This window comes from Lichenostomus cassidix, chromosome 29 (assembly GCF_008360975.1).
Source record: "Lichenostomus cassidix isolate B80296 chromosome 29, HeHo_3.0, whole genome shotgun sequence".
NCBI lineage: Eukaryota > Metazoa > Chordata > Aves > Passeriformes > Meliphagidae > Lichenostomus > Lichenostomus cassidix.
Window position 1 is genome coordinate 915,522 of NC_139509.1, and position 26,589 is coordinate 942,110.

The 26,589-nt window shown below is 58.6% G+C and overlaps 3 protein-coding genes across 8 annotated transcripts in view; 1 reads left to right on the forward strand and 2 right to left on the reverse strand.

Annotated features, from left to right (window-relative positions):
* Window positions 1–5,509, reverse strand: part of LOC146425770 (chromobox protein homolog 5-like) — a 411,406-nt gene extending 405,897 nt beyond the window's left edge. The window contains exons 1-3 of one of the 3 annotated variants that reach the window (XM_085041314.1): window positions 5,371–5,509; window positions 2,619–2,770; window positions 697–886 (exon numbers count right to left, since the gene is read on the reverse strand). In XM_085041314.1, the coding sequence (XP_084897440.1) occupies window positions 697–886; window positions 2,619–2,755 (327 nt within the window). In that variant the 5' untranslated portion in view covers window positions 2,756–2,770; window positions 5,371–5,509. Of the gene's footprint in view, window positions 1–696; window positions 887–2,618; window positions 2,790–5,170; window positions 5,331–5,370 lie in introns of those variants that run through there. The other 2 variants (XM_085041316.1, XR_014846380.1) reach the window with 2 other exon arrangements.
* LOC146425777 (uncharacterized) overlaps window positions 1–26,589 on the reverse strand; it is a 58,981-nt gene that overhangs the window by 12,923 nt on the left and 19,469 nt on the right. The gene's annotated exons all lie outside the window — the stretch shown is intronic.
* On the forward strand, window positions 5,778–26,510 carry HNRNPA1 (heterogeneous nuclear ribonucleoprotein A1). Of its 4 annotated transcripts, none has more exons than XM_085041307.1 (11): window positions 5,778–5,938; window positions 12,174–12,290; window positions 14,932–15,078; window positions 15,950–16,160; window positions 18,539–18,631; window positions 18,709–18,840; window positions 19,582–19,650; window positions 19,803–19,979; window positions 21,428–21,550; window positions 23,735–23,797; window positions 25,862–26,510. In XM_085041307.1, exons 1-10 carry the CDS (start codon window positions 5,924–5,926, stop codon window positions 23,788–23,790), a joined length of 1,140 nt encoding a protein of 379 aa, XP_084897433.1. In that variant the 5' UTR covers window positions 5,778–5,923; the 3' UTR covers window positions 23,791–23,797; window positions 25,862–26,510. The 4 variants fall into 4 exon arrangements, with proteins under 4 accessions (XP_084897433.1, XP_084897434.1, XP_084897435.1 ...); XM_085041308.1 differs by having other exon boundaries at window positions 18,742–18,840; XM_085041309.1 differs by lacking the exon at window positions 19,582–19,650.

The following is a 26,589-nucleotide window of genomic DNA, read 5'->3' on the forward strand; positions in this document are numbered from 1 at the left end:
GGATTCTTATCCCCATCCCATGTCCTTGTCCCTACCCAGTGTCCATCCCCATCCCCATTCCCATTCCCATCCCCATCCCCTGTCCCTGTCCCTGTCCCCATCCCTATCCCTATCCCTGTCCCTGTCCCTGTCCCTGTCCCCATCCCACATCCCGTCCATCCCCATCCCTGTTCCCATCCCATGTCCTTGTCCCCAACCCTGGATTCCCATCCCCATCCCTGTCCCCATCCCCATCTCCATCCCATGTCCCTGTCCCCTGTCCCCATCCCTGTCCCCATCCCCATCCCATGTCCCTGTCCCTACTCAGTGTCCATCCCTGACCCCATCCCCATCCCCATCCCACGTCCCTGTCCCCACCCTACTGTCCCCTGGCTGTCCCCATCCCCATCCCTATCTCCATCCCCTGTCCCTGTCCCCAACTCTGGGTTCTCATCCCCATCCCCTGTCCCTGTCCCTACTCAGCGTCCATCCCTGTCCCCATCCCCATCCCCATCCCCATCCCATGTCCCTGTCCCCTGTCCCCTGTCCCCATCCCTGTCCCCATCCCACATCCCACAAATGGACGGAAGTGTCCATTTCCGTCTCCATCCCCATCCCACGTCCCTGTCCCTGTCCCCAACCCTGAATTCCCATCCCCACCCCCGGATCCCTGCTGTCCCCTCGCTGTCCCCTGCTGTCCCCTGGCTGTCCCCTGACCTCCCTCTTCTTCTTGGCTCGCCCATCCTCGCTGCCGGGCAGTCCCTTGCGCTTGGCGCCCTCGGGCCGCTCGCGGGGCCGAGTGCCATCGCTGTCCCTCATGTCCCTCATGCGGCGGTCCTTGCGCAGGAACTGCGAGATCAGCTCGGGGCAGTCCAGGTTCTTCTCGGGCTCCCACGTGTTGTGCTCCCTGCGGGGACAGGGGACAGCAGGGGACATCAGGGGACAGCAGGGGACATTGCCGGGGGACATCCCCGCCACACCCACGTGTTGTGCTCCCTGCGGGGACAGGGGACATCAGGGGACAGCCAGGGACATCGCCAGGGGACAGCCCCGCCACACCCACGTGTTGTGCTCCCTGAAGGGACAGGGACAGCAGGGGACATCAGGGGACATTGCTGGAGACATTGCCGGGGGACATCCCTGCCACACCCACGTGTTGTGTGCCCTGCGGGGACAGGGGACAGCAGGGGACAGCAGGGGACAGCCGGGGGACAAGAGACACCGTCAGCGGACATCCCTGCCACACCCACGTGTTGTGCTCCCTGCAGGGACAAGGGGACATCAGGGGACAAGAGACATCGTCAGCGGACATCCCCACCACACCCATGTGTTGTGCTCCCTGCGGGGGACAGGGGGACATCAGGGGACAAGGGACACTGTCAGGGGACAGCCAGGGGACAAGAGACACCGTCAGGGGACATCCCCGCCACACCCACGTGTTGTGCTCCCTGCGGGACACCTGGGGACAAGGGGACATTGCCAGGGGACATCCCTGCCACACCCATGTGTTGTGTGCCCTGCGGGGGACAGGGGACATCAGGGAACAGCAGGGGACATCAGGGGACATCCCCACCACACCCACGTGTTGTGTTTCCTGCGTGGGACATCACAGGGACACTTTGGGGACACTGCAGGGACACCCCTTAGCCATGGCGCTGTGTGCTCTGTGCCACACTGCGGTCACACCGGTGTCCCCATGTCCCCAAGAGCTGTGTCCTGTGTCACACACCGGGATCGCAATGGTGCCACCACATCCCTGTCCCCAAGAGTTGTGTCCCCCTCACGCACCAGGCTCCAACCAGTGTCCCCAGGTCCCCTGCCACACTGGGAACCACACAGTGCCATGTCCCCATCCCAGGCGCCGCGTCCCACCCGCCAGGCGCCGTGCCCCGTGTCCCCCTGCACTGTCCCCAGCGTCACTCACTTGTCCCACCCCCGGGTGCTGTGCCCCGTGTCCCCCGCGCTGTCCCCGGTGTCACTCCCCTGTCCCCCGCACCGTCCCCAGTGTCACTGCTGTGTCCCCCTGCGCTGTCCCCAGTGTCACTCGCTTGTCCCACTCCCCAGGCTCCGTGCCCCGTGTCCCCCACGCTGTCCCCAGTGTCACTCCCGTGTCCCCCGCGCTGTCCCCAGTGTCACACCTGTGTCCCCCTGCACTGTCCCCAGCGTCACTGCCGTGTCCCCACACTGTCCCCAGTGTCACTCACTTGTCCCATCCGCCAGGTGCTGTGTCCCCCTGTGCTGTCCCCAGTGTCACTCACTTGTCCCACCCCCGGGTGCCGTGTCCCCTGTCCCCGCGCTGTCCCCAGTGTCACTCCCGTGTCCCCCCGCGCTGTCCCCAGTGTCACTGCCGTGTCCCCACGCTGTCCCCAGTGTCAGTCCCGTGTCCCCAGTGTCACTCCCCTGTCCCCCCGCGCTGTCCCCAGTGTCACTCCCGTGTCCCCAGTGTCACTCCCCTGTCCCCCCACGCTGTCCCCAGTGTCACTGCCGTGTCCCCCACGCTGTCCCCAGTGTCACTGCCGTGTCCCCGTGCTGTCCCCAGTGTCACTCCCCTGCCCCCCACGCTGTCCCCAGTGTCACTCCTGTCCCCACGCTGTCCCCAGTGTCACTCCTGTCCCCGCGCTGTCCCCAGTGTCACTCACTCGGAGAAGCCCTTCCACTTGAGCAGGTACTCGGCCTGGCCCCTCACCACGCGCCGATCCAGAACCTTCTCCACCACATACTCCTCCTCCTCCCCCGAGGACGAGCTGTCGGCTGCCCGCCGGCTCCTCCTGCCCATAGCGCAGCCACCGCTCTGGGGACAGCCACTGTCACCGCGGGGACACCAAACCGGGCCGTTTGGGGTCACCTCGGGACACCTGGGGGACACTTGAGGCACCTGGAGTCCCTTAAGGGGGATTTTGGGGTGACTTGGGGGGGATTGGGGTGATCTGGACTTGCCAAGGGGAGGTTTGGGGTCATCCTGGGACCCCCCAAGGGGGATTTGGGGACACTTTGGGACCCCCCAGGGGACACTGGAGGTTCCTCAAAGGGGATTTTGGGGTGACCTGGGGGTGCCAAGGGGCAGTTTGGGGTCATCTGGGGACCTCCAAGGGGGATTTGGGGACACTTTGGGACTCCCAGGGGACACTGGAGGCACCTGGAGGTTCCTTAAAGGGGATTTTGGGGTGACCTGGGGGGGATTGGGGTGACCTGGGGATGCCAAGGGGAGGTTTGGGGTCATCTGTGGACCCACAAAGGGGATTTGGGGACACTTTGGGACCTCCAGGGGACACTTGAGGCACCTGGGGGGTCCTTAAAGGGGATTTTGGGGTGACCTGGGGATGCCAAGGGGAGGTTTGGGGTCATCCTGGGACCCCGAAGGGGAATTTGGGGACACTTTGGGACCCCAAAAGGACATCACGAGGGGGAAGGACACGAGGGGAGATGAGAAAAGTGGAAATCCCTAAAATCCAGCGAGGATTGAGGCTCCAAGTAACACAATTTGGGCTAAAAAACCCTCAAAAAAGTGAGAATTAAAAAGGAAAATGGAGTTAGGATCAATCCCCTAAAATTAGGAAGGGATTTGGAAACAGGGAAACGGAATTCAGGTCAAAACCTTTAAAAACGGTGAGAATTAAGAATAACTAGTTTTAAGAAAACCCCAATTTTTTTTTCCCCTTTAGGCCTTGCTTTTAGAGGATTATTTTTTTTTAAATTCCCGGGAATTCCTCGCTCCGGGGTGGAATTTCCTGCCGGATTCCCGGCGGGATTTCCCGGCGCGGGATTTGGGTGGAAATCGAGAGGTTTAGGGTGGATTTGTGAGGGAAAAGGGACCAAAAGGAGCCTGTTGAGTAGTAAAACCGCAGTTTTGTGAGGGAATCGAGAGGTTTTAGGTGGATTTGTGAGGGAAAAGGGGCCGAAAGGAGCCGGTTTGGGTGGGAAAACGCGATTTTGTGAGGGAAAAAGGGCCGAAAGGAGCCGGTTTGGGTGGAAACCGAGAGATTTTGGGTGGATTTGTGAGGGAAAAAGGGCCGAAAAGGGTCGTAAAACGCCGTTTTGTGAGGGAAAAGGGGCCGAAAAGGGCCGGTTTACATGGTAAAAACGCAGTTTTGTGAGGGAACCGAGAGGTTTTGGGAGGATTTGTGAGAGAAAAGGGGCTGAAAAGAGCCTGTTAGGGTGGTAAAACGGCATTTTGTGAGGGAAAAGGGGCAGAAAGGAGCTTGTTTGGGGTGGAAATCGAGAGGTTTTGGGTGGATTTGTGAGGGAAAAAGGGCCGAAAAGGGTGGTAAAAGGCCGTTTTGTGAGGGAAAAGGGGCCGAAAGGGGCTTATTTGGGTGGTAAAACCCGATTTTGTAGGGAACCGAGAGGTTTTGTGAGGGGAAAAGGGCCGAAAGGGGCTTATTTGGGTGGTAAAAACGCAGTTTTGTGAGGGAATCGAGAGCTTTTGGGTGGATTTGTGAGGGAAAAAGGGCCGAAAGGAGCCGGTTCGGGTGGTAAAACCCGATTTTGTGAGGAAACCGAGAGCTTTTGGGTGGATTTGTGAGTGAAAAGGGGCCGAAAAGGGCCTGGTTGGGTGGTTAAAACACGGTTTTGTGAGGGAAAAGCCCGAGATGGAGCCCTGAGGCGCCGAATCCCGAATCCCGCCGCATCCCAATCCCGCGCCCGGCGCTCCAGAGGGAACAAAGGGAGCAGCGCGCCGCTCGCAGGCCGAAAGCGCCGCTTGGAGGCCAAAGCGCCGCTATGACGGCGAAATACCGCAGCTCTGAGGGAAAACCCGCCGGCCGCGGCAGGGAAAGCGGCGGTTTGAGGGGGAGAGCGGCGGTTTTGGGGGGAAAGCTGCGGTTTTGGGGTGAAAAGCCGCAGTTTTGGGTTCGGAGCGCGGCCGGGGGGAGAGGAACGGCGGGCCAGGCCGGGGGCGGGGCCAGCAGCGCGCCACGGCCCGCGATTGGTCAAGGCCGCCGCGCGCCTCCGCGCTGATTGGCCGAACGACCCGCCGCTCGCCACCGCCCAGCCGCGCCGCTATTGGGCGGTGGAACTGTCACTCCGCGTGCCGCCCCGCCCGCCGCTCCCTGCTATTGGCCGGCGCGCCCGTCACTCCGCGCGTAGCCCCGCCTCCCCACCGCCGCCATTGGCCGCCGCGCCTGCCCGTCACCGGCACGAGTCCCGCCCCCGCGCTGCCGCCCATTCATCCGCCTCCCGCCGCCGCCGCTACCTGCGCGGAGAGCGGCTCCGGCGCGGGCCCGTCCGCCGCGGTCTAGCCGCCCCTCCGAGCCGCCGCCGCTCCGCGCTCCGCCCGCCAAAACCGCCCGCAGCGCGCAAGCGCCGCCGGCCGCGATCCGCGCATGCGTCCGCCCGCCTTTCCTCCCTCCCCGAAGCCCGCCGCGAGCGGCGCATGCGCTGCTCCGGGCGCACCTTGGGGCCGGCGGGCGGGCGGCCCCTCTTCGCCGCCGCCGGGACTCGCCGCCGCCCCGCTCTGCGCCCGCCGCGCCGCGCTCTCCGAGCTGCGCTGGGCCCGCCGGCGGCCCGCGCTGAGCGACGGCCGCGCCCGCCAATGGGGTCACTCCTCCCCCGCGCCCAACCAATCAGCGCCGAGCGGTGGGCGGGCTCACCGCCACGTCAGCCAATCGCCGGCGCGCCGGGGAGTCTCCGGGCCGGAGCGGGAAAAGCGGCGCGGGGCGTAGCCGCAGCCGCTCCATCCAATCAGCGCAAAGCGAGGGCGGGATGTATCCTCAAACAACCAATCACCGTCCGCGCCGCGGGCGGAGCGCGGCGGGCGAGCCAATCAAAAGGCGGCGGCGGGCGGCGGCGGCCAATGGGAGGCGGCGCGGGGGCCGGGCGGGCGGCGGGGGCGGCGGGGTGAGGCGGCGGCGCTCGCGTCGCTCGGCCCCTTTCCGTGTCGGCCCTCGCAGAGGGAGCATCGCGCGCTGCCGCCACCGCCCGGCCCGCCCCGCGCCGCGCCGCCGCCATGGCCAAGGCCGAGGTCAGCGCTCGCCATCTCTCACACCCCCCCCTTTTCCCCCCTCACGGATCGCGCGGGATCGGTCGGTCGGTCGGTTTTTTTTTTCCCCCCCCATTCCGCCCTCCCGCCGGTTGTTCCTCCTCCTCCCCTCAGCGCCTCACGGGCCGCTCGCCCTCACCGCGCCTGCGCGCGCCGCTCGTTCCCGCCGCTCCATCCCCCTCCCCTCCCCCCCGCTCCCCTCAGCTCCCCTCACCGCGCAGGCGCCATGAGGGGTGGGGGGGGGGGAGAACCGAGACTCTCACTGCGCATGCGCGACCCCCGCCGCCCCCCCACCCCCCCCCCCGCGCGCGCTCCCGCGGCCACGTGCGCGGCCTTTGTGTCACTCCGTGTCGCTTGGTGTCACCCGGGACGGGGGGGACGGCGAGATAGGGGGAGGGGGGAGGTGGGGTTAGGGGCTGGGGGGTGGGGGAGGAGAGAGGGTGGGAGAAATTGGGGCTGGGGGGTTGGGGAGTGTGAAATTTGGGGTTGGGGGTTTGGAGGGCTGAAATTTGGGGTTTGGGACGCAGAAATTGGGGCTGGGGGCTTTGGGGGTTGGGGACTGACATTTGGAGTTGGGAGGGTTGGGATGTCTGAAAGTTGGGGTTTTGGGATCCAAAAATTGGGGCTGGGGGCTTTGAGGGGTTGGGGAGTTTGAAATTTGGGGTTGGGGGTTTGAGATGTCTTAAAGTTGGGATGGGGGATCAAATTGGGGCTGGGGGCTTTGGGAGACTAAAATTAGGGTTGGGGGGTTGGAGGTCGAAATTTGGGGTTTGGGGTCCAAAAATTGGGGCTGGGGGCTTTGGGGGGGTTGGGGGAGTCTAAAATTTGGGGTTGGGAGGTCTGAAATTTGGGCTTGTTGGATCCAGGAATTGGGGCTGGGGGCTTTGGGGGGTTGGGGGAGTTCAAAGTTAGGGGTTGGGAGAGTTGGGAGGTCAGAAATTTGGGGTTGTGGGATCAAAAAATTGGGGCTGGGGGCTTTGGGGAGTCTGAAATTAGGGGTTTGGGAGGTTGGGGGAGTCTAAAATTTGGGCTTGGGGGGTTTGGGATGTCTGAAAGTTGGGATTGGGGGATCTAAAAATTGGGGCTGGGGGCTTTGGGGAGACTAAAATTAGGGGTTGGGAGGGTTGGGAGGTCTGAAATTTGGGGTTTTGGGGTCCAAAAATTGGGGCTGGGGGCTTTGGGGGGTTGGGGGAGTTCGAAATTTGGAGTTGGGAGGGTTGGGTTGTCTGAAATTTGGGTTTTTGGGATGCAGAAATTGGGGCTGGGGACTTTAGGGAGTCTGAAATTAGGGATTGGGGAGGTTGGGGGAGTTCAAAATTTGGGGTTGGGAGGTCTGAAATTTGGGGTTTTAGGGTCCAAAAATAGGGGCTGGGGGCTTTGAGGGGCTGGGGGAGTCCTAAATTTGGGGTTGGGATGTCTGAAAGTTGGGATTGGGGGATCCAGGAATTGGGGCTGGGGGCTTTGGGGGGTTGGGGGAGTTCATAATTTGGGGTTTTGGGATCCAAAAATTGGGGCAAGGGGCTTTGTGGAGTCTGAAATTAGGGGCTGGGGAGGTTGGGGGAGTTCAAAATTTGGGGTTGGGAGGTCTGAAATTTGGGGTTTTAGGGTCCAAAAATAGGGGCTGGGGGCTTTGAGGGGCTGGGGGAGTCCTAAATTTGGGGTTGGGATGTCTGAAAGTTGGGATTGGGGGATCTAAAAATTGGGGCTGGGGGCTTTGGGGAGACTAAAATTAGGGGTTGGGAGGGTTGGGAGGTCTGAAATTTGGGGTTTTGGGGTCCAAAAATTGGGGCTGGGGGCTTTGGGGGGTTGGGGGAGTTCAAAATTTGGGGTTGGGAGGGTTGGGAGGTCTGAAATTTGGGGTTTTGGGATCCAAAAATTGGGGCTGGGGGCTTTGAGAGGCTGGTGGAGTCCTAAATTTGGGGTTAGGAGGATTGGGATGTCTGAAAGTTGGGGTTTTGGGACCCAGAAATTGGGGCTGGGGGCTTTGGGGAAACTAAAATTTGGGGTTGGGGGTTTGGAGGGCTGAAATTTGGGGTTTTGGGGTCCAAAAATTGGGGCTGGGGGCTTTGGGGGGGTTGGGGGAGTCTAAAATTTGGGGTTGGGAGGTCTGAAATTTGGGCTTGTTGGATCCAGGAATTGGGGCTGGGGGCTTTGGGGGGTTGGGGGAGTTCAAAGTTAGGGGTTGGGAGAGTTGGGAGGTCAGAAATTTGGGGTTGTGGGATCAAAAAATTGGGGCAAGGGGCTTTGGGGAGACTGAAATTAGGGCTTGGGAGGGTTGGGATGTACAAAATTTGGGATTGGGAGGTCTGAAATTTGGGGTTTTGGGACCCAAAAATTGGGGCTGGGGGCTTTGAGGGGCTGGTGGAGTCTGAAATTTGGGGTTGGGAGGGTTGGGAGGGTTGGGAGGTCTGCAATTTTGGGGTTGGCATGTCTGAAATTTGGGGTTTTGACATCCAAAAATTGGGGCTGGGGGCTTTGAGAGGCTGGGGGAGTCCAAAATTTGGGGTTGGAGGAGTTGGGATGTCTGAAATTTGGGGTTTTGGGATCCAAAAATTGGGGCTGGGGGCACTGAGGGGTTGGGGGAGTCAAAAATTTGGGGTTGGGAGGTCGGAAATTTGGGGTTTGGGGGTCTGAAATTTGGGGTTTTGGCATCCAAAAATTGAGGCTGGGGCCTTTGGGGGGCTGGGGGAGTCCAGAGTTAGGGGTTGGGAGATCTGAAATTTGGGGATTTGGGATCCAAAAATTGGGGCTGGGGGCTTTGAGGGGTTGGGGGAGTTCAAAATTAGGGGTTGGGAGGGTTGGGAGGTCCGAAATTTGGGGTTGGGAGGTCTGAAATTTGGGGTTGTGGGATCCAAAAATTGGGGTGGTGGTGCTGAGGGGGCTGGAGGTCCCCAAAATAGGGGTTGGGGGATGAAATTGGGGTCCTGGGGGGTCCAAATATTGGGGTTGGGGGCTTTGAGGGGTTGAGAGAGTCAAGAATTTGGGGTTGGGAGGTCAGAAATTTGGGGTTTTGGGGTCCAAAAATAGGTGCTGGGTGCTTTGGGGGACTGGGGGAGTTCAGAATTCAGGGTTGGAGGAGTTGGGATGTCTGAAATTTGGGGTTGGGGGGTCAGAAATTTGGGATTGTGGGATCCAAAATGGGGCTGGGGGCTTTGGGGGGCTGGGGGAGTTTGAAATTAGGGGTTGGGAGGGTTGGGAGGTCTGAAACTTGAAGTTTTGAGATCCAAAAATTGGGGCTGGGGGCTTTGGGAGGCTGGGGGAGTCAAAAATTTGGGGTTGGGATGTCTGAAATTTGGGGTTTTGGGATCCAAAATGGGGCTGGGGGCTTTGGAGGGCTGAGGGAGTTTGAAATTAGGGGTTGGGAGGTCTGAAATTTGGGATTGGGAGGTCCGAAATTTGGGGTTTTGGGATCTGAAAATGGGGCTGGGGGCACTGAGGGAGCTGCTGGGCCCCAAAAATTGGGTCTGGGGGATGAAATTGGGGTCCTGGGGGGTCCAGAAATTGGGGGTGGGGTCCCTAAAGGAGGGATTTTGGGGGGTCTGGTGATCCCCAGCTGGGAACTAGGGATGCTCGAGGACACTTTGACCCCAAAAACTGTGGGATGGAGGAGCTGGGGGTCCCTTTGGGGCCCCAAAATCAGGCTGTGGGGGGCTCTGGGGGTCCCCAAAAAAGGGTCTGGGGGCTTCAGACCCCCTCAGGATGGGGCTGGGGGCTCCCAGGGGCAATTTTGGGTTTCCATTAGGGAATTTTGGGTTTCCAGTTAAGATTTTTGGATTTCCAGGAGGGAATTTTGGGGTTCCAGGAGGGAATTTTGGGGTTCCAGGAGGGAATTTTGGGGTTCCAGGAGGGAATTTTGGGGTACCAGGAGGGAATTTTGGGACGTCAGGATTTCCCTGCAGCTTTAGGGCATCCCAGGGTGAAATTTGGGGTTTTAGGGCATCCCTGGAACTGGGAGTTGCTCTGTGGGGAGATTTGGGATGTCAGGAGCTTGGGAGGAGATCCCAGGAGGGATTTTGGGGTTCCAGGAGGGAATTTTGGGATGTCAGGGGGGATTTTGGGATTCCTGGAGGGAATTTTGGGATTCTTGGAGGGAATTTTGGGGTTCCAGTTAAGGTTTTTGGGATTCCAGGAGAGATTTTTGGGTTTCCAGGAAGGATTTTAGGGTTCCAGGAGAGATTTTTGGGATTCCAGGAGAGATTTTGGGGTTCTAGGAGGGAATTTTGGGGTTCTAGTAGAGATTTTTGGGTTTCCAGGAAGGAATTTTGGGATGTCAGGGGGAATTTTGGGACTCCTGGAGGGAATTTTGGGTTTCCAGTTAAGGTTTTTGGGATTCCAGGAGAGATTTTGGGGTTTCCAGGAGAGATTTTGGGGTTCCAGGAGAGATTTTTGGGATCCCAGGAGAGACTTTTGGGATTCCAGGTGGGGTTTTGGGTTTCCAGGAGAGATTTTGGGGTTCTAGGAGGGAATTTTGGGGTCCCAGGAGGGATTTCTGGGGTTCCAGGAGGGAATTTTGTGATTCCAGGTGAGATTTTTGAGTTTCCAGGAGCAGTTTTGGGTTTCCAGGATAGAATTTTGGGATTCCAGGTGGGATTTTGGGCTTCCAGTAGAGAATTTTGAGTTTCCAGGAGAAATTTTTGGGTTTCCAGGGGAGATTTTTAGGTTTCCAGGTGAGATTTTGGGTTTCCAGGAGGGAATTTTGGGGTACCAGGAGCGATTTTGGGTTTCCAGGAGGGAATTTTGGGGTACCAGGAGCGATTTTGGGTTTCCAGGAGGGAATTTTGGGGTACCAGGAGCGATTTTGGGTTTCCAGGAGGGAATTTTGGGGTACCAGGAGCGATTTTGGGTTTCCAGGAGGGAATTTTGGGGTACCAGGAGCGATTTTGGGATTCCAGGTGAGATTTTTGGGGTTCCAGGAGGGAATTTTGAGGTTCCAGTTGAGATTTTTGGGATTCCAGGAGGGAATTTTGGGGTCTCAGGAGAGATTTTTGGGATCCCAGTAGAGCTTTTTTGGGTTTCCAGGAGGAAATTTGGGATGCCAGGATATATTTTGGGTTTCCAGGAGGAGGGAATTCTGGGTTTCCAGGAGGGATTTTTGAGTTTCCAGTAGAGATTTTTGGGTTTCCAGGAGAGCATTTTGGACTTCCAGTAGAGATTTTTGGGCTTTGAGGCAGGATTTTGGGATTCCAGGAGAAAATTCTGTGTTTCTAGGGGAGATTTTGGGTTTCCAGGAGGGATTTCAGGGTGCCAGGAGGGAATTTTGTGATTCCAGGAGAGAATTTTGGGTTTCCAGTAGAAATTTTAGGGTTTCCAGAAGGGCTTTTTGGATCCCAGTAGAGATTTTTGGGTTTCCAGGAGGAAATTTGGGATTCCAGGCAGGATTTTGGGATCCCAGCAGGTAATTTTAGGTTTCCAGGAAAGATTTTTGGATCCCAGTAGAGATTTTTGGGATTCCACAGGGGAATTTTGGGTTTCCAGGAGGGAATTTTGGGTTTTCAGGAGCGATTTTTGAGTTTGCAGGAGAGATTTTTGGGTTTCCAGGAGGAAACTTGGTATTCCAGTAGAAATTTTTGAGTTTCCAGGAGAGATTTTTGGATTCCAGTTGAAATTTTTGGGTTTCCAGGAGCAATTTTTGGGTTTCTAGGAGGCATTTTGTGATCCTAATAGAGATTTTTGTGTTTCCAGGTGTGATTTGGGGGTGCCAGGAAGGAATTTTGGGTTTCCAGGAGGGAATTTTGAGCTTCCAGGAGGGATTTTTGGATTCCAGGAGGCAATTTTGGGATTCCAGTAGAATTTTTTGGGTTTCCAGGAGGGATTTTTAGGGTTCCAGTAGAGATTTCTGGGTTTCAAGCAGAGATTTTGTGTTTCCTGGAGGGATTTCATGATCCCAGGTGGGATTTTGGGATCCCAGGGGGAATTCTGGGGCTTCCCGGAGGAATTTTGGTTTTCCAGGAGGAAATTTGGGATTCCAGAATATATTTTGGGATTCCAGTAGAGATTTTTAAGTTTCCAGGAGAGGCTTTTGGGTTTCCGGGAGGGAATTTTAGGATTCCAGGAGGGATTTTTGGCTTTCCAGGTGGGATTTTTGGCTTTCCAGGCGGGATTTCGGGGTGCCAGGCAGGATTTTGGGATTCCAGGCCATCCCCGGAGCCGAGTTAGGATGTTTTTGGGGTCTGGGGGTGTCCCCAACCCCGCTGTGACCCCAAATTTGTCCCCTCAGTCCCCGAAGGAGCCGGAGCAGCTCCGGAAACTCTTCATCGGCGGCTTGAGCTTCGAGACGACAGACGAGAGCCTGAGGAGCCACTTTGAGCAGTGGGGCACGCTCACCGACTGCGTGGTGAGGGGCTGACACCCTAAAACTCACCTGGGGACCCTAAAACCATCTCTGGGGACCCTAAAACTGAGCTGGGAGCCTAAATCCTGCCCTAAAACTGAGCTGGGACCCTAAAACCATCCCTAAAGCTGACTTGGGATCCTAAAACCATCCCTAAAACTGATCTGAGACCCTAAATCCTGCCCTGAAACTGAGCTGGGACCCTAAAACCATCCCTAAAACTGAGCTGGGACCCTAAATCCTGCCCTAAAACCATCCCTGGGAGTCCAAATCCTGCCCTAAAACTGATCTGGGACCCCAAATCCTGCCCTGAAACTGATCTGGGACCCTAAATCCTGCCCTAAAACTGATCTGGGATCCTAAATCCTGCCCTAAAACTGAGCTGGGACCTTAAAACCATCCCTAAAACTGATCTGGGATCCTAAATCCTGCCCTAAAACTGAGCTGGGACCCTAAAACCATCCCTTAAACTGAGCTGGGACTCCAAAACCATCCCTAAAACTGAGCTGGGACCCCAAAACCATCCCTAAAACTGAGCTGGGACCCTAAATCCTGCCCTAAAACTGATCTGGGACCTTAAAACCATCCCTAAAACTGAGCTGGGATACTAAATCCTGCCCTAAAACAGCTGGGATCCCAAAACCATCCCTAAAGCTGACCTGGGACCCGAAATCCTGCCCTAAAACTGAGCTGGGACCCTAAACCTCACGTGGGATCCCTAAAACCATCCCTGGGAGTCCAAATCCTACCCTAAAACCTGCTCTGGGGGCCCTAAACCTGCTCTGAGACTCCAAATCTTGCCCTAAAACATTCTCTGGGTGCCCTAAACCTCACGTGGGGTTCCTAAAACCATCCCTGGGGGCCCTAAAACCCATCTGGGACCCCAAATCCTACCCTAAAATCTTCTCGGGGGATCCTAAAACTGATCTGGGACCCTAAAACCATCCCTGGGACCCCAGATCCTGCCCTGAAACCTGCTCTGGGGGCCCTAAACCCCATCTGGGACCCCAGATCCTATTCTAAAACCTTCTCTGGGGATCCTAAAACTGATCTGGGACCCTAAATCCTGCCCTAAAACTGATCTGGGACCCCAGATCCTACCCTAAAACCTTCTCTGGGAGCCCTAAACCCCATCTGGGACCCCAAAACCATCCCTGGGGGTGCTAAAAGCTTCTCTGGGAGCTCTAAACCTGCTCTGGGACCCCAAATCCTACTCTGGGACCCCAAAACCTGCTCTGGGGTCCCTGAAACCCTGCCTGGGTGTGGGACCACCCCCCTGACCACACTTTGGGACCCCAAAGTTGCTCTAGGGAGCTTTAGGGTTTCCTAAAAACCTACCTGGGGCCCCAAAACCGTCCACAGGACCCCAAAACCTCCCCCTGGTGTGTGTTGTGCTGTCCTCTGTGTCACCTGTGTGTCACCTGTGTGTGACCCTGTCCTTGTGTGTGTCACCTGTGTGTCACCAGCATTGTGTGTGTGACATCTTGACCTGTGTGTCACCTGTGTGTCACCTGTGTGTGACCCCGTCCCTGCGTGTGTCACCTGTGTGTCACCAGCATTGTGTGTGTGACACCTTGACCTGTGTCACCTCTGTGTCACCTGTGTGTGACCTCTGTGTGATCCTGTCCCTGTGTATGTCACCTGTGCATCCCCAGCCTTGTTTGTGTGACACCTTCACCTGTGTCACCTGTGTGTCACCTGTGTCACCTGTGTGTGACACCTTCATCTGTGTCACCAGCGCGTCACCTATGTGTGACGCCTTCTCAGGTATCTGTGTGCGCTGTGTCACCTACGTGTGTCTCCATGTTCTCATCCGTGTCACCTGTGTCTGTGTGTATGTCCCCTCTCTGGTGTCCCCTGCCCACGTCTCTGTCACCCTGTGTCCCTGGCCGTGTCCCTTAGCTGTCTCCTGTGTCCATCCCCGTGTCCCCTGTGTCCATTGCACTGTCTTTGTGTCTGTTCTGCTGTCCCTGACCTGTCCCTTGTGTCTATTGCTGTGTCCCTGTGTCCATCTTTGTGTCCCTGACCTGTCCCCGTGTCCCTGACCTGTCCCCTGTGTCCATCCCCATGTCCCTGACCTATTTCCATGTCCCTGAGCTGTCCCCCTGTCCCCAGGTGATGCGGGACCCCAACAGGAAGCGCTCACGGGGGTTTGATTGTCACATTGTCCCCATGTCCCTGTGTCCATCCCCATGTCCCTGAGCTGTCCCCGTGTCCCTTGTCCCCAGGTGATGCGGGACCCCAACACGAAGTGCTTGCGGGGGTTTGTTTGTCACACTGTGTCCCTGAGCTGTCCCCATGTCCCTGAGCTGTCCCTGTCCCCAGGTGATGCGGGACCCCAACACGAAGCGCTCGCGGGGGTTTGTCACATTGTGTCACACTGTGTCCATCCCCATGTCCCTGAGCTGTCCCCATGTCCCTGAGCTGTCCTTGTGTCCATCCCCGTGTCCCTGAGCTGTCCCCATGTCCCTGTCCCCAGGTGATGCGGGACCCCAACACGAAGCGCTCGCGGGGGTTTGTTTGTCACACTGTGTCCCTGAGCTGTCCCCTGTCCCCAGGTGATGCGGGACCCCAACACGAAGCGCTCGCGGGGGTTTGTCACATTGTGTCACACTGTGTCCCTGAGCTGTCCCCATGTCCCCAGGTGATGCGGGACCCCAACACGAAGCGCTCGCGGGGGTTCGGCTTTGTCACTTACTCCTCGGTGGAGGAGGTGGACGCTGCCATGAACGCTCGGCCGCACAAGGTGGACGGCAGGGTGGTGGAGCCCAAACGGGCTGTGTCCAGAGAGGTATGGGACACTGGGGACATTTGGGACATGGCAGGGACATTGGGGACACTGGGGACATTGGGGACACTGGGGACACTGGGGACATGGCAGGGTGGTGGAGCCGAAACGGGCTGTGTCCAGAGAGGTTTGGGGACGCTGGGGACACTGGGGACATTGGGGACACTGGGGACATTGGAGACCCTGGAGACATGGGGGACATGGCAGGGACACGGCAGGGTGGTGAAGCCCAAACGGGCAGTGTCCAGAGAGGTATGGGGACATTGGGGACACTGGGGACATGGCATAGGGGGTGGTGGCAGTGGGGACAGGGATATGGACAGGGGTGGTGGTGACACTGGGGACAGAGGTGGTGGTTCTGCTGGGCTGTGCCCTCTGCTCCTGGTGGTGACACTGGGGACAGGGACAGGGCTGGTGGCCATGCTGGTCCTACTGCTCCTGGTGGTGACACTGGGGACAGGGGTGGTGGTGACACTGGGGACAGGGACAGGGCTGGTGGCCATGCTGTGCCCGCTGCTTCTGGTGGCAGCACTGGGGACAGGTACAGGGCTGGTGGTGACACTGGGGACAGGCGGTGGCTCTGCTGGGCTGTGCCCACTGCTCCTGGTGGTGACATTGGGGACAGGGATATGGTCAGGGCTGGTGGTGACACTGGGGACAGGGACAGGGGTGGTGGCCATGCTGGGCTGGTCCCACTGCTCCTGGTGACAGTACTAAGGACAGGGACAGGGGTGATGATGACACTGGGGACAGGGACAGAGCTGGTAGCCACGCTGGGCTGGTCCGACTGCTCCTGGTGACAGCACTGCTGACAAGGACAGGGCTGGTGGCTGTCCCCACTGTCCCCAACCCCAGTGCCACCCCCACCCCGCAGGACTCGCAGCGGCCCGGGGCGCACCTGACGGTGAAGAAGATCTTCGTTGGTGGCATCAAGGAGGACACGGAGGAGCACCACCTGCGCGACTACTTTGGCCAGTACGGCAAGATCGAGGTCATCGAGATCATGACCGACCGCGGCAGCGGCAAGAAGCGCGGCTTCGCCTTCGTCACCTTCGATGACCATGACTCCGTGGACAAAATCGTCAGTGAGTCCGGCTGGGGACACGGCTGGGAGTGATGCTGGTGGCACTGGGGACAGGGACAGGGGTGGCTGGGACTGCTGTTCCTGCTGGTGGCACTGGGGACAGGGATAGCTGTGCCTCCTGCTCCCGGTGGTGGCACTGGGGACAAGGGTAGTTGTGCCCGGTGCTCCTGGTGGTGGCACTGGGGACAGGGACAGGGTAGCTGTGCCTGCTGTTCCTGGTGGTGGCACTGGGGACAGGGGACAAGGGTAGCTGTGCCCGGTGCTCCTGGTGGTGGCACTGGGGACAGGGACAAGGGTAGTTGTGCTTCCTGCTCCTGCTGGTGGCACTAGGGACGTGGGTGGGAATGCTGCTGGTGCTGCTGCTGCTGGTGGCACTGGGGACAGGGACACAGGGATGGCTGTGCCTGCTGCTGCCGGTGGTGGCACTGGGGACAGGGGACAAGGGTAGCTGTGCCTGCTGCTGCCGGTGGTGGTGGCACTAGGGACACGGCTGGGAGTGCTGCTGCTGCTGCTGCTGGCACTGGGGACAGGGTAGCTGTGCCCAGTGCTCCTGGTGGTGACACTGGGGACAGGGATGGCTGTGCCTGCTGCTCCTGGTGGTGGCACTGGACAGGGACAGGCTAGCTGTGCCTGCTGCTCCTGCTGGTGGTGGCACTGGGGACAGGGGTGGCTGTGCCTCCTGCTCCTGGTGGTGGCATTGGGGACAAGGGTAGTTGTGCCTGGTGCTCCTGGTGGTGACACTGGGGACAGGCTAGCTGTGGCTTCTGCTCCCCGTGGTGGTGGCACTGGGGACAGGAACACAGCGATGGCTGTGCCTGATGTTCCTGGTGGTGACTCTGAGGACAGGGACAGGATAGCTGTGCCTCCTGCTCCCAGTGGTGGCACTGGGGACATGGCTGGGACTGCTGCTCCTGGTGGTGGCATTGGGGACAGGGTAGCTGTAGCTTCTGCTCCTGGTGGTGGCACTGGGGACAGGGACAGGGTAGCTGTAGCTTCTGCTCCTGGTGGTGGCACTGGGGACAAGAGTAGCTGTGCCTGCTGTTCCTGGTGGTGGCACTGGGGACAGGGAGAGGGTAGCTGTGCCCAGTGCTCCCGGTGGTGGCACTGGGGACATGGCTGGGACTGCTGCTGCTGGTGGTGACACTGGGGACAGGGTAGCTATGCGTCCTGCTCCAGGTGGTGGCACTGGGGACAGGGACAGGATGGCTGTGCCTCCTGCTCCTGGTGGTGGCACTAGGGACAGGGGAGGTTGTGCCTGGTGTTCCTCATGGGGGCACTGGACAGGGACAGGGTGGCTGTGCTTGCTTGTGACAGTGGACAAGGTCAGGGTGGCTGTGCCTGCTGCGCCTGGTGGTGGCACTGGGGACAGGGACAGAGTGGCTGTGCCTGCAGCTCCCGATGGCGCTGGGGACAGGTGACGGGGTGGCCATACCTGGTGTTCCTGGTGGTGGCACTGGACAAGGACAGGGTGGCTGTGCTGTTCCCGCTGCTCCCAGGGTTGGCACATGCCTGTCCTTTGTGTCACTTGGGATGAGGGACACGGTGGGGTCACAGGAACGGGGCAGGGGGGCTGAGAGGCTGGGGAGTCACCAAACCAGGGGACAGCCATGGGGACAGCTGCAGTGCCAGCCCTGTCCCTGAGCCCCCTGTCCCCGCTGTCCTGAGACTGGGGAGTCCCCAAACCAGGGGACAGTCAAGGGGTCAGCTGTGGTGCCAGCCCCATCCCTGAGCCCCCTGTCCCTGCTGTCCCCATAGTCCAGAGGGTGGGGAGTCCCCAAAACGGGGCAGCCGAGGGGACAGCTGTGGTGCCAGCCCCATCTCTCAGCCCCCTGTCCCTGCTGTCCCCACAGTGCAGAAGGTGGGGAGTCCCCAAACCAGGGGACAGCCATGGGGACAGCCGTGGTGCCAGCCCCGTCCCTGAGCCCGTGTCCCCCTGTCCCCCTGTCCCCGCAGTCCAGAAGTACCACATGGGGGTGAGAGGGTGGTGAGTCCCCAAACCAGGGGACAGCTAGGGGGACAGTCATGGTGCCAGCCCCGTCCCTGAGCCCCTGTCCCCCCTGTGTCCCCGCTGTCCCCGCAGTCCAGAAGTACCACATGGGGCTGAGAGGGTGGGGAGTCCCCAAACCAGGGGACAGACGAGGGGACAGCTGTGGTGCCAGCTGCAGTGCCAGCCCTGTCCCTGAGCCCCTGTCCCCCCTGTCCCCTCTGTCCCCCATGGTCCAGAAGTACCACACGGGGGTGACAGGGTGGAGAGTCCCCAAACCAGGGGACAGCCGCAGGGACAGTGGAGGGCACTGCTGAGGGGACAGCCAAGGGGACAGCTGCAGTGCCAGCCCCATGCCTGAGCCCGTGTCCCCTCTGTCCCCTCTGTCCCCACAGTCCAGAAGTACCACACGGTGAACGGGCACAACTGCGAGGTGCGCAAGGCTCTGTCCAAGCAGGAGATGGCCAGCGCCTCGGCCGGCCAGCGAGGTGAGCGCTCCGCCCGCTGTCCCCGGCTGTCCCCGCCCCTGTCACCCGCCACCCGTGCCACCCGCGCTGTGCCTAAGGCTGTGCCCCCCCCCCGCCCCCTCCCCTCCTAGGCCGCAGCGGTTCCGGAAACTTCGGCGGTGGCGGCGGCGGCCGCGGTGGCTTCGGCGGAGGTGACAACTTCAGCCGCGGGGGCAACTTCGGGGGGCGTGGTGAGTGAGGGGCTGGGGGTGAGAGCCAGGGTGGGACACCCAGGGGACAGGGACAACCTGGGATGGGACCCTGTGGGGACAGGACCCCCAATGACCACTGCCACTCCACTGTCCTACTCGTGGTGTCCACGGGCTCTGGTGCCTGTGCCCTGACGGTGCCCTGGCAGTGTCCGGTGCCCAGTGCTGTGGCAGTGCCCTGGCAGTGTCCATACCCTGGCGGTGCCCTGTCAGTGTGAGGTGCCCTGGTGGTGCCCTGGCAGTGTCCATGCCCCAGCAGTGTCCAGTGCCTGTGCCCTGGCAGTGTCCATGCGCTAGCAGTGCCCTGGCAGTGCCCTGACAGTGTCCAGTGTCCTGTCCACTGCCCTGGCAGTGTCCAGTGCTAGTGCCCTGGCAATGCCCTGTCCGGTACCTGTGTCCCAGCAGTGCCCTGGCAGTGTCCATGCCCTGGCAGTGCCCTGGCAGTGTCCGGTGCCCTGCCCGGTGCCCGTGCCCCGGCGGCGCCCTGGCAGTGTCCATGCCTCAGTGGTAGTGTCCACTGTCCATGCCCTGGCAGTGCCCTGGCAGTGTCCATGCCCTGGCAGTGTCCATACCCCGGCAGTGTCCGGTGCCCTGCCCGGTGCCCGTGCCCCAGCAGTACTCTATCAGTGTCCATGCCCTGGCAGCGTCCATGCCCTGCCCGGTACCCCGGCAGTGCCCGGTGCCCGTGCCCCGGCGGCGCCCCAGCGCGGTTTATCTTTCCAGGTGGGTTTGGCGGCGGCGGCCGCTCCGGCGCTTACGGCGGCGACGGATTTAATGGATTTGGCGCCGACGGTAAGGCCAGGCCAGGCCAGGCCGTGCCCAGCCCGCGGGCAGCGCCAGGACACTGCCCGGCCCCGCCAGCCGCCCGCCTGCCCGCCCAGCCCGGAGCCCGGCCAGCCGCCGCGCCGCCCCGGGAGCTCCAACCTCCCCCTCTCTGTCCCCAGGCTACGGCGGCGGCGGCGGCCCGGGCTACTCGGGGGGCAACCGTGGCTACGGCGGCAGCGGCTCCTACGATGGCTACAACAACGGCGGCGGTGGCTTCGGCGGCGGCAGCGGCGGCAGGAGGCCGGCAAGGGGACCAGCGCTGGCCGTGCGCAACGGGCTGGCCGAGGCGGGGACAGGTGGGACATGGGGACATGGGTGGGGCATCCTGGGGGCACAGGTGGGACACCCTGGGGACCCTGGGGACGCAGGTGGGGCATGGGGACAGGTGGGGCACTCTGGGGGCACTGGTGGGACATCCTGGGGGGCACAGGTGGGACATCCTGGGGGACACAGGTGGGACATGCTGGGGGGCACAGGTGGGGCATTGGGGGCACAGGTGGGATACCCTGGGGGCACAGGTGGGACACAGGTGGGGACACCAGGGCACAGGGGATACAGGTGGGGCACTTCGGGGGTACAGGTAGGACATCCTGGGGGGCACTGGGGACATAGGTAGGACACAGGTGGGACATCCTGGGGGGCACAGGGCACAGGTGGGGCATGGAGACACAGGTGGGATTCCCTGGGGGCACAGGGGGACATCCTGGGGGCACAGGTGGGGACACCCTGACCCCAAATCTTCCCTGACCCCACCATGTCCTCCCTCACCCCACAATGTCCCCACTGACCCCAAAGCCCTGCTGACCCCAAATTGACCCCAAACCCCCCTGACCCCACAATGTTCCCCCTGACCCCAAATTCCCCCTGACCCCAAATCCCCCCTAACCCCACAGTGTCCCCCTGATCCCAAACTGACCCCAAACCCCACACTGACCCCAAATTGACGCCAAACCGCACACTGACCCCAAACTGACCCCAAACCCCGCTGTCCCCAAATTCCTGCTGACCCCACACACCCTGCTGACCCCAAATTGACTCCAAACCCTGCACTGACCCCAAATCCCCCTGACCCCCTGGCCCTCTGACCCCACAATGTCCCCCTGACCACACAATGTCCCCTGACCCCAAAGTGACCCCAAACCCCACACTGACCCCAAACCCGCACTGACCCCGCTGACCCCAAATACCCCCTCACCCCAAATCTTCCCTGACCCCACAATGTTCCTGCTGACCCCAAATCGCCCTAACCCCACAATGTCCCCACTGACCCCAACTCTCCCTGGGCCCAACTCCCCCTGACCCCACAATGTCCCCCTGACCCCAAACCCCTGCTGACCCCAAATTGACCCCCAAACCCCCTGACCCCACAATATTCCTCTGACCCCCAAATCCTCCCTAACCGCACAGTGTCCCCCTGATCCCAAACTGACCCCAAACCCCACTGACCCAACACTGTTCCCCCTGACCCCAGACCCCCACTGACCACAATTGACCCCAAATCCCCGCTGACCCCACAGTGTCCCCTGACCCCAAATTGACCCCAAACCCCACTGACCCCAAACTGACCCCAAATCTCCCAACCCCAAATCCCCCTCACCCCAAACCCTGCTGACCCCAAACCCCCTGACCCCAAACGCTCCCTAACCCCAAATCCCTGCTGACCCCACACTGTCCCCGCTGACCCCACAATGTCCCCTGACCCCAAATTGACCCCAAACCCCTGCTGACCCCGCTGACCCCGCAGGCAGCAATTTCGGGGGCGGCGGGAGCTACAACGACTTCGGCAGCTACAACAACCAGGCGTCCAGCTTCGGCCCCATGAAGGGGGGCAGCTTTGGGGGGCGCAGCTCGGGGCCCTACGGCGGCGGTGAGACCCCAAAAAATACCCTAAATGGGGTGGGGAGACCCCAAAAATACCCTAAATGTACTGGGGTAGCTTCGGGGGGCGCAGCTCGGGGCCCTACGGCGGCGGTGAGACCCCAAAACCACCCTGGGGGACCCCAAAAATACCCTGGGGGATCCCAAAAATATCCTAAAGGTACTGGGGAGACCCCAAAAAATATCCTAAATGTATTGGGGCAGCTTTGGGGGGTGCAGCTCGGGGCCCTACGGCGGCGGTGAGACCCCAAAAATATCCTGAATGTACTGGGGAGACCCTAAAATGTACTGGGGAGATCCCAAAAATACCCTAAATGTACTGGGGAGACCCCAAAAATATCCTAAATGTACTGGGGAGACCCCAAAAAATATCCTGGGAGACCCCAAAAATACCCTAAATGTACTGGGGCAGCTTTGGGGGGCGCAGCTCGGGGCCCTACGGCGGCGGTGAGACCCCAAAATACCCCTGGGGGACCCCAAAAATATCCTAAATGTACTGGGGAGACCCCAAAAAATATCCTAAATGTATTGGGGAGATCCTAAAGGGTACTGGGGGGACCCTAAATGTACTGGGGCAGCTTTGGGGGGCGCAGCTCGGGGCCCTACGGCGGCGGTGAGACCCCAAAAATATCCTAAATGGGGTGGGGAGACCCCAAAAATATCCTAAATGTACTGGGGCAGCTTTGGGGGGTTCAGCTCGGGGCCCTACAGCAGTGGTGAGACCCCAAAAAATATCCTAAATGTACTGGGGAGACCCCAAAAGTACCCTGGGGGATCCTAAATGTATTGGGGAGACCCTAAAGTGTACTGGGGCAGCTTCGGGGCCCTACAGCGGCGGTGAGACCCCAAAAATATCCTAAATGTACCCCTGGGGGACCCCAAAAATACCCTGGGGGATCCCAAAAATATCCTAAATGTACTGGGGCAGCTTCGGGAGGTGCAGCTCGGGGCCCTACGGCGGCGGTGAGACCCCAAAAATATCCTAAATGTACTGGGGAGACCCCAAAAAATATCCTAAATGTACTGGGGAGACCCCAAAAATATCCTAAATGTACTGGGGAGACCCCAAAAATATCCTAAATGTACTGGGGAGACCCCAAAAAATATCCTAAATGGGGTGGGGCAGCTTTGGGGGGTTCAGCTTGGGGCCCTACGGCGGCGGTGAGACCCCAAAAATATCCTAAATGTATTGGGGAGACCCCAAAAAATATCCTAAATGTACTGGGGAGACCCCAAAAATACCCTGGGGGATCCTAAATGTACTGGGGCAGCTTTGGGGGGCGCAGCTCAGGGCCCTACGGCGGCGGCGAGACCCTAAAAAATACGCTGGGGGACCCCAAAAATACCCTGGGGGATCCTAAATATACTGGGGAGATCCTAAAGTGTACTAAGGAAACCCTAAAATATGTTGAGGAGTCTATAAAGTTTATTGGGGAGACCCCAAAATGTACTGGGGGATCCCAAAATGTACTTGAAAGACCCTAAAATGTACTGGGGAGACCCCAAAATTTGCTGGGGGATCCTGAAATGTACTGGGAAGACCTTAAATTGTATTGGGAAGACCTTAAGTGTATTGGGAAGACCCTAAAGTGTACTGGGGGATCCCAAAATGTATTGGGAAGATCCTAAAATGTACTGGAGAGACCCCAAAATATACTTGGGAGACCCTAAAATGTATTGGGGAGATTCCAAATATACTGGGAAGACCTTAACATGTATTGGGGAGACCCCAAAATGTTCTGGGGGATCTCAAAATGCATTGGGAAGATCCCAAAATGTTCTGGGGGATCCCAAAACATACTGGGGAGACCCCAAAATGTACTGGGGAGACCCCAAAATGTTCTGGGGGATCTCAAAATGCATTGGGAAGATCCCAAAGTGTTCTGGGGGATCCCAAAATGTACTGGGGAGACCCCAAAATGTACTGGAGAGACCCTAAATGTACTGGGAAGACCCTGAAATGTAGTTGGAAGACCCCAAAATATACTGGGGGATCCCTAAATGTATTGGGGAATCCTGAAATGTATTGAGGAGACCCTTAAATGTATTGGGAACACCCCAAAATGTATTGGGAAGATCCCAAAATATTCTGGGGGATCCCAGAGTGTCCTGGGGGACCCCGAAAGGTGTGCCCAGGTGGTTTTTGGGGTCGCTAACCCCGCTGACCCCACAGGTGGCTACGGGAGCTCCAGCGGAGGTGGCAGCTATGGAGGAGGGAGGAGGTTTTAATGGCCAGGTGAGGAAATGGGGAAAAATGGGGAAATGGGGGAAAAATGGGGGAAAAATGGGGAAAATGAGGGGGAAAAATGGGAAAAAATGGGGATAAAATGGAAAAGGTGGGAAAAAAGGGAAGTGGGGGAAAAGGGTGGGAAAATGGGGATGGGGAAAAATGGGGAAAAATGGTGGGAAAATGGGAAAAAGGGTGGGGAAAATGGGGAAAAAATGGGGGAAAAATGGGGAAAAAAATGAGGAAAAATGGGGAAAAAAATGAGAAAAATGGGAAAAATGGGAAAAAATGGGGGAAAAATGGGGGAAAAAATGAGGAAAAATGGGGAAAAAATGAGAAAAATGGGGAAAAATGGGGAAAAATGAGGAAAAAATGGGGAAAAAATGAGAAAAAATGGGGAAAAAAATGAGAAAAAATGGGGGAAAATGGGGAAAAAATGAGGAAAAATGGTGGGGAATGGGGAAGAAATGAGGGAAAAATGGGAAAAGTGTGTGGAGAAAATGGGAGGAAAATGGGGGGGAATGGGAAAAGTGGGAAAAACAGGGAAAAAATGGGGAAAAAAATGGGAAAAATGGAAATAGGAGGAAAAATGGGAAAAAAGGGAAAAGTAGGGGGGGAAAAAGAGAAAAAGGGTGGGAAAAGTGAGGGGGAAAATGGGAAAAAAATTGGAAAAACAGTGGGAAAAAGGTGGGAAAAAAGGGGGAGCAAAATGGGAAAAAGGGTGGGAAAAAAGTGAAAAAGTGGGGGGAAAAATGGGGGGGAAGTGGGAAAAAATGGGGGAAAATGGGGGAAAAATGGGGAAAAGGGTGGAAAAATGGGGGGAAATGGGAAAAGTAGAGGGAAAAATGGGGGAAAAAGGGAAAAGTGGGGAAAAACGGGAGGAGTGTGGGGAAAAACATGGGAAAAATGGGGAAAAAAGTGGAGAAGTGGGGAAAAAATGGGAAAAGTGGGGAAAATGAGAGGAGAAATGGGAAAAGCAAGGAGAGAAATGGGAAAAACTGGCAGGGAAAGGATGGAAATGAGGGGAGAGGGTGGAGCTGGGAATTCAGTGGGGTTGGGATTTGGGGTTTGAGGTTGGGGTTTGGGATTTGGGGTTGGGGTTTGGGTTGGGATTTGAGGCTGGGATTTCAGTTGTGATTTAGGGCTGGGATTTGGGATTGGGATTTGAGGTTGGGATTTCGGGCTGGGGTTTGGGGCCAAGATGTGGGCTGGGTTTGGGGCCGGGGTTTCGATTGTGATTTAGGGCAGGATTTGGGGTTGGGATTTGGGACTGAGGGTTGGGACAGCATTTGGGTTGGGATTTGGGGGCAGGATTTGGGGCTGGGGTTTGGGACCAGGATTTCAGTTGTGATTTAGGGCAGGATTTGGGCTGGGGTTTGGGGCTGGGATTTAAGGTTGGGATTTAGGGCTGGGTTTGGACTGGGATTTGGGGCTTGTTTTAGGCTGGGATTTGGGGTTGGGGTTTGAGACTAAGGCTTGGGACAGCATTTGGGACAGGATTTGGGGCAAGATTTGGGGCAAGATTTGGGCTGGGATTTGGGGTTGGGGTTGGGGTTGGAGGCCAGGATTTGGGCCAAGATTTGGGGCTGGGATTGGGGCTGGAATTTAGGGTCAGGGTTTGGGCTGGGATGTAGGACTGGGATTTGAGGCTGGGATTTAAGGTTGGGGTTTGGGCTGGAATTTGGGGCTGGGATTTGGGACTTGTTTTGGGCTGGGGTTTGGGGTTGGGCTGTGGGACTAAGGCTTGGGGACAGCATTTGGGGCCAAGATTTGGGGCTGGGATTGGGCTGGGATTTGGGGCTGAGTTTGGACTGGGATTTGGGGCTGGGGTTTGGGGTTAGGATTGGGGCCAGGATTTGGGGCCAAGTTTTGGGCTGGGATTGGTGCTGGAATTTGGGGCCAGGGTTTAAACTGGGATTTGGGTTGGGGTTTGGGGCTGGAATTCGGGGCTGGGATGCAGGACTGGGATTTGGCTCTGGCAGCATTCAGCCTCTGCCAATCCCAATCCCAATCCCACCCCAAATCCCAATAACCCCAAAAATCCCAAACCCTAACCCCCCGTGTGTCCCACAGGCAGGATCCCAGCCGGGGCAGCACCACCAGGCCGAGACCCCAAACACCTCTGGGGACCCCAAACCCCCCTGGGGACCCTCTGGGGACCCCAAAACCCCCTTGGGGACCCCAAAACCACCCCTGGGGACACTGTGGGGTCCCCAAGGTGTGGGGTGACCCCGTAGTTCCCAGGGAGCAGCCGGAATTCCCTCTGTCCTGTACTTCCCTCCTCCCCTCCCTCAATAAATGTCTTTTGGGTTTTTTTTTTAAATTATTATTTTATTTTTAAATTTTTTTTTCTTTTTTTTTTTTAACTATTAAGAACGGATTTTTGGAGGTCGCCTCCCGATTGGTCGCCTCAGCTGTCAATCACAGCCTGGCTCCGCCCCTTTTCCCAACGCCCCGCCTCTCTTGTCACCCTGGGTGTCCCCAGAGTGTCCCCAAGTGTCCCCAGGGTGTCCCCAAGTGTCCCCAGGGGTGCCAACCCCCCCCGCCACTAATTGCCACCTTGCCTTTTGTAGGAGCCGCCGGCCCCGGGAGCGAGCCGCGAGGTGACTCTGGGGACTTTGGGGACATTTGGGGACATTGGGGACATCGGGTCACCCGCCCCCCCAGCCCCCCCAGCGCCCGCGGGACCCCCGGAGGTGCCCCAATAAAGGGTATTTTTGTACTCGTGTCCCTGCCGTGTGTGGGGACAGGGCGGGGCGGGGCGGGGGGACAACGGGGACACTGTGGGGACATCGTGGGGA